This window comes from Balaenoptera musculus, chromosome 14, assembly GCF_009873245.2.
Source record: "Balaenoptera musculus isolate JJ_BM4_2016_0621 chromosome 14, mBalMus1.pri.v3, whole genome shotgun sequence".
Classification (NCBI taxonomy): Eukaryota; Metazoa; Chordata; class Mammalia; order Artiodactyla; family Balaenopteridae; genus Balaenoptera; species Balaenoptera musculus.
Window position 1 is genome coordinate 73,104,816 of NC_045798.1, and position 12,390 is coordinate 73,117,205.

At 41.0% G+C, this 12,390-nt stretch overlaps 1 protein-coding gene across 3 annotated transcripts in view; it reads right to left on the reverse strand.

The window, feature by feature from the left end:
• Positions 1-12,390, reverse strand: part of FECH (ferrochelatase) — a 33,825-nt gene that overhangs the window by 10,049 nt on the left and 11,386 nt on the right. For all 3 annotated transcript variants that reach the window (XM_036823458.1, XM_036823457.1, XM_036823459.1), the window contains 3 exons: positions 11,267-11,415; positions 5,406-5,540; positions 2,691-2,797 (listed from right to left, as the gene is read on the reverse strand). In XM_036823458.1, coding sequence (XP_036679353.1) covers positions 2,691-2,797; positions 5,406-5,540; positions 11,267-11,415 — 391 coding nt within the window. The remainder of the gene's footprint in view (positions 1-2,690; positions 2,798-5,405; positions 5,541-11,266; positions 11,416-12,390) is intronic.

Here is a 12,390-nt window from a genome sequence, read left to right on the forward strand (position 1 = left end):
GCAGTGGTTGGGGGTCTGCCTGCTAATGCAGGGGACACGGGTTCGAGCCCTGGTCTGGGAGGATCCCACATGCCGCGGAGCGACTGGGCCCGTGAGCCACAACTACTGAGCCTGCGCGTCTGGAGCCTGTACTCCGCAACAAGAGAGGCTGCGATAGTGAGACCCGCGCACCGCGATGAAGAGTGGCCCCCGCTCTCCACAACTAGAGAAAGCCCTCGCACAGAAACGAAGACCCAACACAGCCAAAAATAAATAAATTAATTAAAAAACTTACTCTCAAAAGGTTCAGGAAAAAAATTATGTATGCATAGACACACATACATATGCATACACACACAAGAGACCATGCAAATGATAAAGCAAGTGGGATAAATGTTATTAATATGTGAATCTAAACAAAGAGATGAGAGTTCCTTATATACTATTCTTAGTCTTGTAACTTTTCCAATGCTTGAAATTATTTCCAAATAAAAAGGTTTTTAAAACATTATTAAAAAAAATTATAAAGGACAATTTACCAGAACCATGTAAATTTGTACTTGTTGGCACTTTGATATATCAGTGGTTAATACTATAGGATGAGCAAATTATTCCCTAATAAATATTGGGATATTATTCATCTTTCCAGAACCCACAAAATTTGACAAATTAATGCTCTAAGACACAAAATGGTGCCTAGAGAGTTAGCTCCCTTTTCAAAATTTATAATTTACCTATAGAGTCAGTGTGATAGGATTAGATACAGACAAAAGCAATATTTTCTGGTGGTCTTTGCAGTGTTTGGAGACTAAGGATGCTCAGAAAAGACTGTGTTTGTACAAAAGCCTAGATAAGGAGGCCCAATGCAACGTTTAAGTAGGAGCCTGGAACATACATTTACACCAAATATTCCAACAGCTAGATACAGTAGTAAAATGACTATTTTGAGTAATTACTACCTATAATACGTACTGATAGAAATGTAGACTAAACACAAAATTTTTAGTTTCAGTTTTTACTTTTAGTTTTTGTTTAGTTGGGGTTTTTTTCTATTTCCGCTAGATATCAAACCTCCTCATGTAATCGTCATAATACTAATAAAGTCTAACCATAAATTTTTGTTTCCTCAAGATTTTAGTAGTATTTTTTCCTTTTATCATCTTGCACAACTGCCAGTAGAAACACGATTTGTTACAGCTTTCAACAGACTCAGCTTCATCAAAACTGAGGAGCCGTGGGCCGGCAGAAGTGCTCCTGAAATCACCTAAAATCCATCTGCGGTATTTTCTATGCGCAATCCCTCTGCAGAATGAAAGAAGCAGGGGGCTCTCAGAGCCTTCAATCACACCATGTAGGAGGGCAGATAAATGCCTCTAAAATTCCCTTTCATTTTATGAAGGGAGACTTCCTCAGTGAAGAGACCTTTCCATCTTTCTGCTTCCCCCCTTTTCAAAGGACTGAATTTTAATGCAAATCTAATTACGCCCTCAATTAGGGCAGGCAGATGCTGTGCAGATCCCTCGGTTCTCTGCGGCCACATGTCAGTGCTAACCTGAAACCCCCCTCGTTTCCCATCACTGGCTTCCAAGAGCAGAACAGGCAGGCCAGGCTCCAAGAGCAGAACAGGCAGGCCAGGCTGGGGCTCAGGCGGTCCGGACTGGACCCAGCAAAGAGCAAACTGGGAGGGAGGACACCACACTGAGACCAAAACTACACCCATTCCTGAGGGAAGGTGCCTCCTTTTCACTTCGCACTTTTTACTTAAAACTGGATTTTAACCTAAGCGTTAACCCTTGACAGCACCTACAGGCCTAAGGAAAACAGCATCTGCTCTGGGGCGAGCCGGCCTGCCTTCCACGACGTCTACCACCATCTAGTGGTTATCGATTTTAAGTTACTCCAGCCTTCAAAAAAGTGTTAAGCTGGTATTTTGCCAGACTGTCCAAGGAATGAAAAATAAACGGATGAACTCCACATCACTTAGTATTTCTTCTACCTAAACTAACTCGAAGGTAGAACTTCCACCAACAGAACAAAATAATATTTGTTTGATCAAGTACAACAACCAGTAGTACTCCCATATTCAAAGGGTGAAAAAGTACATAATAACACCAGTTCAAAGCTTTAGAATTGTAGCTTTAACGGATTCTCCTAAAATCAAACATCTATTACTATACATATTATAAACATAAACTATGTAGGAGAAATTTGAAATTTCTTTTAATATATGAAACTTTCTCAATTGAAATGTTAAATTTATTCTGTCTCAGAACATGTAGATATATTACCTTTAAAATTTTTAAATCTTTTGACATTTTAAAGGATTTAGAAAATAGAGGATCTATTTGTCAGCTGTTCAGTCTATGAATGGAGATTAAATGAAACAACTTGCATAATCTTTTTTTTTTTTCCTTGCATAATCTTTAACGTTCTTTTGGTCACTGTGAAACACAAAACTCAAAACATAATTCTGCTATGGTCTGTAACTAATACTATTAATCTGAAGAAAGAAAAGAGTTTACCCTTCAATCTTTAAATTTATTTCCTCCCGTCATAATAAATCAAGACTCTAATACCTTTTTTTAATCCCCAGCACACAATTTAAGTAAGAGAACAGTAAGACTCGGGACACCCACAAACCAGGCAGGGACAAGAACCAGACCCACACCAGAAGCTGGGGTGACAGACGCCACTGGCAGTGGCTGGCTTACCTGAATGAGGAGGGGGTGTGTGGGCCACCTGTCAATGGTGCTCCACTTCATCGTGGGCTTCTTGCCCACTTCATTATAGTATCTGTAAATGGCATTTAAGCTGCTGCCTGAAATATACAGGGGACACTTAGTACACGCATGTGGATTATGGTGAAAATAAAAAACAGACTAGTAAAGGCAGTAATTTTAAGTTCAAAGTAGGTAAGTCTTCTGCACAGAATCAGTCTAATTACAATCACTTCAATACTCTAAAATGCATATAGATTTAACTACCCTGCACATGAAGATCACTAAAAAGCAATCAATTTCAACAGCCTTTCAAAGAGTATTGAGGCCACTTCTCTAGAGAAGCACAATGGCGGCGGATTTATGAAATACAAGCAGTCATTATTTGCAAGGACCAAGTCTTACAATTGAAAGCACGTTAAATTTTTTTTCCCATTATGAAGGTAATCAACCCCATTTACAGAAAATGTAGGGGGTGGGAAAGAAAGCAAAAAAGAAACTGGTCATGACCCCAGCATGCTAATACAGTCATTGTTTTATTCTAAGGTAGTTCTTTCCAATTGTTTTTCTTTACAGCTGTTTTGTTTTACAAAGTTATACTTTTAGGACATGTGCGGTTTTGTATCCTGAGTATTTAGGGCATTTTTACTTAGTATTATGAGATGAATATTTTCCACATTCCAATAAAAGCTTTATAACCATCCTTTTTAATGGCTTGTTTGATAAGAAGAGCAGCTTATTAAGGTTTCTAAGCGCATTCTCTGTTTTTACCTGCTTTATAAAATTATCATCATTCCCTAGAATAAGTTAAATGAATACCAATGTCCTTACAGGTAATCCAACAAAACTTGTATTTCTAAGCAAGAGATGGAAATCATGAAAATTCAAAGACTAAGGGAAAGCAGGTGGTGCCAACCCAGTGCAATTCTTTTCCTGGCCTAGAGGAGCTGGCACTGGAGCCAAGCCTTAATCCTAGGAAACTAACCCTAACATGGGGCCTCCTCCTCAGTCTTCACATGGGGCAAATGCTCCAAAACACTGCCACGCTTCCCAACACCACTGGTTTCTCCATGAGAACTATGAATCAGTTAGGTCTCCAAATTAAAATGCTAGCCAGGACAAAGCCGTATTTAAATCACATGTACTCTCAGGCTAAGACTCAATTTTCAAAAAAATAAATGGAGTTCCATTTTTCTGAGCAGAATACAATGAGTCAGATAAATCCAAACTGAGTCCATTCCAGGTTCAAAAACCATCTCTCCAGAAATCACAAAGTAGTCACCACCATCTTCACATTGCAAACCACATTTCACAGGTGAATAGCATTTTCAGATGTACAGAAGGACTTCGGGAAGCCACAGCAGGTCTTCTGAATCACTCAGAAACATTCAATTTACTATCAAAAGTAGCAATTAAGGGAAAAGCATAATTTAAAAAATTGCATGATTAAAAAAAGTGATACATAGAATATACTGGTGCTGCCACAATATGTGTCTAAATAAAACAACAGATAAATGACACTCTAGTGGCCTCAAAGAATGAACATGCTTCCCAAAGGCTTTCACATCTCTGAAGTAGGGATGTACCTGCCCTTACACCAGAGGTACTAGGGAAAAGCTGCACAGACACTACTGTTTTAAACACACTGCTAGAGCCAGCTGTGAAATGAAACCCTAGTCAATCCTTTGTCATATAAATAACCATCTTCTTAACTTGTTTAATTTTGAGAGCGGACATTTACATGTTGAGTTATATTTTTGAAAGCCCGGCCAAAGTATAGCTTAGAAATTTATAAAATCTGATTTATTCTCCAATAACGTTACCAGACATTTTAAAGTTATTGAGGTACATGTCCAAAAGAAATCACACTTCAAACTCTTGAGGGTGTCTGAGAACTCAGACATTTTCACAGGTGCTCTGAATAAATATTTAAGGCACACACCAGGCTTCCAAGATTTCTTCCAGTAGCCTTTTGTTTTCTCCTTATAGTTATAGAAATAATACGCACTAATGTCCAAAAGCAATTTGGGAGTAAAAATGTGCTGACCCCAAGCCTTGAGAAAGGATGTAAACAAATGTATTTGTGGGTGACAGCAGAAGATTTACCTATACCTAATGATACAGAGATTGGCAAAACAGATTATTCTCCAGCTCCAATTAAATATATAGGAAACAACACCTAATAACATTTCCCAAAATCTAGAACACTGAGAGAAATTTGCAAAGGAAACCCTAAACTGGGTTTTGGTTTAACCAGGAACCAACCCATAACCAAAGCATAACCAAAATACATACCAATATTTCCAATGTTATATGGACATCTCCGCTGGCAAAATGGAAACAGCTATCGACTTTGCTACATTAATAAGAATATTAGGGTAGCCATAAAAATAAGGGTTATTACACAAACATAGAAAGTGGCTTAAGGTTCATTACTGATCCATTGTACAGCTGCATTAAAGCACTGAACACTAGAAGCCACTGCCTTTCACCCACAATTTGTAATTCTCAGTCAACTGGCTAATAACTCAAGGGACAGATGAACCATGAGATTTCAAACGGACTGACCTGAACTCTCAGGTTTAAAACAGACAGGCTGGATTTGCCATTCAAATCGAAAATGATTTATCGTTTCCTTCCGCGCTCAGCTTCCCTGGTTATTTTTGCCAGGGCCAGATCTACCCTCCCACTGTCAGAGAGAAGCCTTACCTGTGGTAGAGCAGCTGTACTGTGGATACTGTGTGAAAGCAATCGCCCTTTCCAGCCCATCTCTCTCCATCTCTTCAACTGCTTCTTCTGTTAACGGGTGGACATACCGGAATCCAATATAGTATTTGTGAGGGGCTATTAGGAAGCATGGGTGGAAAGGAGAAAGTATTCATCTTGATATAGATTCCAAACAGAATGCAGTGCCCAGAACAAAGACAGTTAACCTAATTTCCTATGATGCTGGTAATGTGGGCAAGTTTAGAATAGTCCTTGGATCTTAGCCAGTCTTCTGCTAGTATATGGATTTTTTAATCACTATTTTCTGTGGTCAACCTCCCCCCCTCACACACACACCTTTATTTAGCATATGGTTTTTAACACTCAAGCTTCTGGGCCTTATTCTCTGCTCTTGGCTGAGATAAGCGAGACTCAAGAGCAGGGAGCATTTACCCTTAAAGTATAACCTCCTCATAGGTACCAGATACCATGGGAGACATTGTGCTTTTTTTTTCTCATCTAAACCCCATTTTTCAGATAAGGAAACAGACTCTCAAAGGTTAATGAACCTGCCCAAAGTCACACCTAGCAGATGGTCGAGATGAGATTGTAACATGGATCTCCCCACCCCAAAGCCTGTGCTCCTTCCATGCCTCACCCCCAGCCTCTTCCAACACCCGAGTCCCCTCCTCCTGTTTCCTCAGACCCCAGGCCACCTAGTTTACATAAAAGCTCTGGGATACTCGATAAAAGTGCACTAATAACAAATGATTGAAATGATTCTCCTCACTTACATGAAAAACAAATCAACGAACAAACCAACAACAGTGCTTAAGTTGGAGGCGCTAAGTGGGATTTAAAAATCATTATTCTGGCACCTAAACGGCCCAAGTCAGGGCACATCTGTGCGTTCCTTCTCCTGTCACTTTACCAATTCCCTCTCCTATCTCCTCCTGTATTTTAAAAGCATCCTCAACCAATTTCTTAGGCATTTATAAAATCATAAAACTGAAAGTTTCCTAAAGTTACCCAGTTTTAGTTCCTTGTCTTTTCATAGGATTACACTCAACTTATACTCAGGGATGAAGCTGAAAATACACTACATAAACATTAAGTAATAGTAAACCCGAGATGACCTTACTGTCCAGGCATAAGCCAGGGCTGCAACTAAGAACATGACACTAAATTGCCACAAGAAACATTTAGGTTGAAGTGAAGAAAAAGATAATACATTTATTGCGTGTGTGTTTCTCTCTATATGAGTGTGTATATACATATGCGTGCATATTTTATACATATGTGTATATGTGTGTGCTATATATAAGTATAGATATAGAAAACATTCCTCGGAAACTTGACCCAGGGGACTGAATCAACGGAGCATGTTGCCAAGAACAGAAGCAGAATATCGATAGGGGAAGAGAAGCACGTCTGTGCAGGCGAAGGACAGTCTGATTCAATATTCTCCGGTTGGGAGCTACAAAAAGAGGAAGGAAGGGATACAAATGAAATCATTCTCAGCTGCTTGTCCCTTCTAGGCTGCCAATTTTTTGGTCTCTTGCATAAAATATGGTGACCTGCAATTAAAACACCCCAGAGGGCATGGCCCCGTAAGCAAACTCCAAATGACCGATTGTTCAAAGATTACGTGGTTTGTGCTAAAACTGCCAACTATCACAATATCATCAAGTCCATTTTTCAGGAGCTCTTGGTGCTCTGAGCTGAGGCTGAAGTGGAATTTGCTTTCTAATCTATCTTGAGACAATCCAATGATCAGATTGACACAGTAAGATCCCCTGAATGCTGTGGGTCAACCAGCTTCTTCTGTTTTCTTTTCAGCTGCCCGGTAGTTGAAAGTTGTAGCCTAAATGCCTGGGGTCTGGGAGTTCCTCAGATGTTACAGACTAAGAGAGGTGGAGAGGCCTCCCTCACAGATAAAGGCAGGGTGGTGACCATATCTGGAAGTGAGACAGAGTAAAATACTCTGGAAAGAACAGATAATGCTTTCTAAACGGTCCAATTCAAGACGGCCTGCAAAAACGTATTTTAGAAAAAGTGACAACGCACTGTCTCCGACTGGGCCTATCCTGAGGAACTAACAAGCATTCACGAAGGCTCCTGGCTACCCCCGCAGGAGTGCAGGGAGAGGAAGGAGTCTCCTGGATGTCATCTAGCACCACATCTGGTGGGCACCACATCTGGCCAGAGTGAGCCCCAAACACATGACTCACTGGCCCAGCCTCGTCCACCCTCAGAGCAGCTGCTCAGTGAACACTCTTGGGTGAGAACTACAAAGAAGTAAAAAAAGGAACAAACAGAAAAGCCATTCTGTAAACAGTAAAACTTCATTCATCTCCAGTCCATTCATTTAGCACGTGCAATAGTTCAAATGTCTGATTCGTACATGATTCTTTGATAGAATGGTGTGAAGTTATTATAATGCTTTGTAATTTGTATCAGATCATGAACCCTATGCCAACGGTGAATAATAAAGGCTCACATTTCCTGAATTTTTATCATGTACGCTGCACCGTGCTAATGCCTTTCAGGATTATCTTATTTCATTTTCACAGTGATCCTACGAGTTGGGTTCTGTTATCATCTGTTAAGATGAGGTTTAGTGGGGTAAGTTATTTGCCTGACGTCATACAACCAGGGATGGGGAAGCCAGCTCCGTCTGAAATGAACCCATTTTGCATCCAATAAAGAATGAAATTATTTTACTGAGTAGCACTTACTTAGAGCTTCACTAAAAGCAGCCATATATAACTAAACTATAATTTTTAAAATGTATTTTAGATTTAGACTTTTCATTAAGTGAAATGATTGCACTTCTCATCTATTTCCTTCTGTGTCCACTAAATGACTGCAATGCAGTATTACTACATGAAACCAATTCCAAGTCATATTCCCTCATGTAACGCACTGTAATTAGTCAATAGTCAATTCTATGCAGAGCCTGTGCAAGTCTCAAAATATCTATACTGGCCACCAAGCAACAACTACTTGTCCCAAAAATGAAACATTTTTATCTGGTTGTAATCATCACTTTTTTTTTTTTTGACTAAAGAGAACTTTTCCAAATACATGTAAACAAATAGACACAGTTCAAAAGTAAACTTTATAATTTTGTAGGAAAAAAATATAAGAAGGGAGGAGGAATGAGAAAGAGATGAATAGAAAGGAAACCCGATGATGGCCATTCTGACTGGTGTGAGGTGATACCTCATTGTATTTTTGATTTGCATTTCTCTAATGATTAGTGATGTTGAGCATCCTTTCATGTGTTTGTTGGCAATCTGTATATCTTCTCTGGAGAAATATCTATTTAGGTCTTCTGTCCATTTTTGGATTGGGTTGTTTGCTTTTTTCGTATTGAGCTGCTTGTAAATTTTGGAGATTAATCCTTCGTCAGTTTCTTCATTTGCAAATATTTGCTCCCATTCTGAGGGTTGTCTTTTCATCTTGTTTATGTTTTCCTTTGCTGTGCAAAAGCTTTTAAGTTTCATTAGGTCCCATTTGTTTATTTTTGTTTTTATTTCCGTTTCTCTAGGAGGTGGGTCAAAAAGGATCTTGCTGTGACTTAGGTCATAGAGTGTTCTGTATAGCTGATCCACTTTGTTATAAAGCAGAAACTAACACACCATTGTAAAGCAATTATACTCCAATAAAGATGTTAAAAAAAAAAGAAAGAAAGAAAGAAAGGAAACCTGAAAGCAGGAAGGAGAAGCAGCAGGAAGGGGTGAGGGTGGGAGGGAACCCAGTGCTAGCCCCACCCAGCGGCAGCTGGGGCTTCACTGCCGAGCTTCAGGTCCACTCAGCAAAGCATGAACAGCAGGACAAGAAACTTCTTTCTGGGTAAACTGGGCGAGCCCAGAGGGGGCCACAGAGCCACATCTGGTAATCCTCTTGCTTTTCAATGCAAAGTTCCCCCAAAGAACCTGCTAAACTTTGAGACTGTTTCCTATATCCACACTCTGTGTGATCATCAGCTGCTATACTCGTTTTGTAGGGTATCCCTCCAATAAGTCCTCAAAGGATTTTTCTCTCTGCCCCTGGAGCAGACTGGCCTGCAGCAGCAAGGCCCCACTAGACTAGAAGCTTCTTGTAAGTAGAAACCATGTTTTTCAACTTTGAGTAGCAGCACTGACCAGCGCAGGGCACTCAATAGGCCACTGATGAATGAATGCGTGGGTGGTCTTGGGCCGCATTAAACACCCCCAAAGCAGGCTTGCGTAAATGATGAGGTGGTCATCTACCACGCAGGAGAAAGGCAGAATTGAACTTGCCTGCCTCAGAGGGTCCCAGCGTGGGCCACAGAGGCTGGTGATAGGCCCTCGGGTCATCAACACCAGGTATCTGATAGCGAGTGGGACACTGCTATACATCCAGGTCATTCCATGGGACCCTTTCCAGACCAACCAGGGAGGCAGAGGCCGCTGCTGGCCTGTCTGGTCTGAACAAGCCAGCAGTCTCACCACAGAGAAAGAAGGAAGTGGGAAGGATGCATCTGTACTCCTTTTTCAAGGCTGACAGCTCTACTAGGGCTTTTATGGTGATGGGTGCTAGACTAAGACGTCAACAGGAAAAATGGCATCTTTCCGCCGCCTTCGTCCACCGAAGACAGCATAGCAATTGCAGATGTGGTTCACGCTAAACATTTTATCGTGATAAGCGGTTCATGACTAGAGAGTTTGTTCTCCATCAGGTAGGTGCGAGGTGAGGTCAGCCAAGTTTCCCTCACCCGACATTTTAAAAGATACACTGTGTCACATGTGGCTGAGCGGTATAAGAAATGCCCTGAAGCCACAAGTGAAGGCAGGGAGCAAACCTAATATTCAAAAGCACAACTGAACAATTTTCCAAGTGAGATGCTCTGCCGAGGGCTGGAGCCCTTTGTCCCGTGTGTGACACAAACGGTGGATTCTGAGAGCAACTCGAGCTGATGCTCAGTGAAACGCTTTTGGTCCTGCCCAGCGGGGCTGCTCTCCTTGAGGGTCCCCACTGTGTCACACTGTCCTGATCCTGAACCCTAGACTGTCTGCAATGAACACATTTCATGTGTCCTAAGATGCACATTATTTGTTTTAACACCTTATATTGGTCTACAACAGACACCGTCTTAAAATTAACTGACAGAGGTCTTGTGTCTTCGTATTATATAAAAACAATGGTGCGTCCTGCAATCAATGGTGCCTTGAATGCAATTAAATACGGCACTTAGAGTTCCTTCGTGTAGTTAATGTTTCATTCTGCACATTATAATTTGCGTTAGAGGTTCTCAGAGAACAGTCACCAGATGTGTGCAATCCTCTTTTTAGCGCCATGCCCAACGAGGCACTTAAATGACTCACGATCATGGTATTGCCAAGAGCTGAAAGCGGTTGCTGAAAGTTGCTTAGAGCCTCATGGCTGCAGTAGCAGCTAGCTAATTCTGCTCTAAATGCTGATCTAATTAGTCATCCACACAGAAAGAAACAGCAATAGCAGCAGCCTCAACCTATTTCCCAAAGATTTCTTTCCAGGACGATGATATATGCATCTTTTTTTTTCATGGTAGGTAGCCTCTTCCTTATAATCCAGCTCAACTTAACACACACCTCCAACTTCCTTTTGAGACTAATGTTCCAAAACTTTAGCTTTTTTATTTGTAACATAAGGAAGTAATAGAAAAGGCATACATCTGGGGACAAAGGAAAATGCCACAAGAACTGAGTTCAGTGGCCGGGCATCATGTAGGAACCCCTGCAAATCGAGAGCTGCTGGTACCCAGAATTGCATTTGGCTTCCAACAGTGTTGTGAATTTCACAACTAAACTTTGAAAGAACAAACCTAGTGAGATGTGAGTTGAGAAACACCATACCTGTGTGCGGGGACAACTCATCCAGCAGCTTCACCATGCCTTCCCCTTGCTTAGAAGTCCACATCTTGATGGGGGATCCGCCTCCAATCCTGCGGTACTGCTCCTGAATTTTGGGGGTTCGGCGTTTGGCAATGAATGGTCCCAGCTTACTAAATCATTGAACATTGAAATCATTTTATTCCAGCTAAGCAACCTCAGAAACATTTTCTACTCAATTAAAAAAAAAAAAAGATAAGCAAAATTTTAAGAAGAGCCTATTAAGATCAAGCCTTTAAAAACAGAAGCTCGACGTCATTGACACCAGCCTGCTCTTTCAGCCCAGATTAGAGAGAGAGAACCAGACAGTCTCTGAGGAGTACCCACCCTGCCCTACAAGCTGTTCTAGCAGCAGGCCCTGAAGATTCAGGAGCCCAAACACCTGTGCAGAGGCCCTGGCTGTGAGCTAGCTACTAACTTAACACCTCTTGATCCTGCACCTAATAGGAACTAGGACGTACAAGACATTTCTTATTTAAGAAAATGCATGTTAATCCTATGATATACTTGCCCACATGAGCAAAGATGTATGCACAAGAATGTTCACTGTAACACTGAAAACAATCTAAGTGTCCATCAGTGAGGCACTGGTTAAATAAATTAAGGTATGACCATACAATGCAATTCCATACAGTCATGAAACAGAAAGAGCCAGATTTATATAATCTGTTATGGAATAATCTCCAAGATAAATTAAGTTTCAAAAAAAAAAATAGCAAAGTGCCAAATGATGTACATAAGTACATTCACGTTTGTGTAAAAAAGGGGGAGATGTGTGTGTGTGTGTGTGTGTGTGTGTGCGCGTGTATATATACACCTGGATGTGCCTGGACTATTTCTGGATCTAACAGTGCTTACCTCAGGGGTGGGCAAGTGGGAGGCTGGAGTCCAAGGGGAAAGAAACACCTGCTTTTTACTATAAACACTTATTAACTATTTGCATTTTCTTATCATATGCATATATAAATTTTTTATTAAAAAACCCCATGCTGGGTGTTCTGTGATGACCTAGATGGGTGGGATGGGGGAGGGGGGTGGGAGGGAGGTCCAAGAGGGAGGGGATATGTGTATGCATATAGCTGACTCAC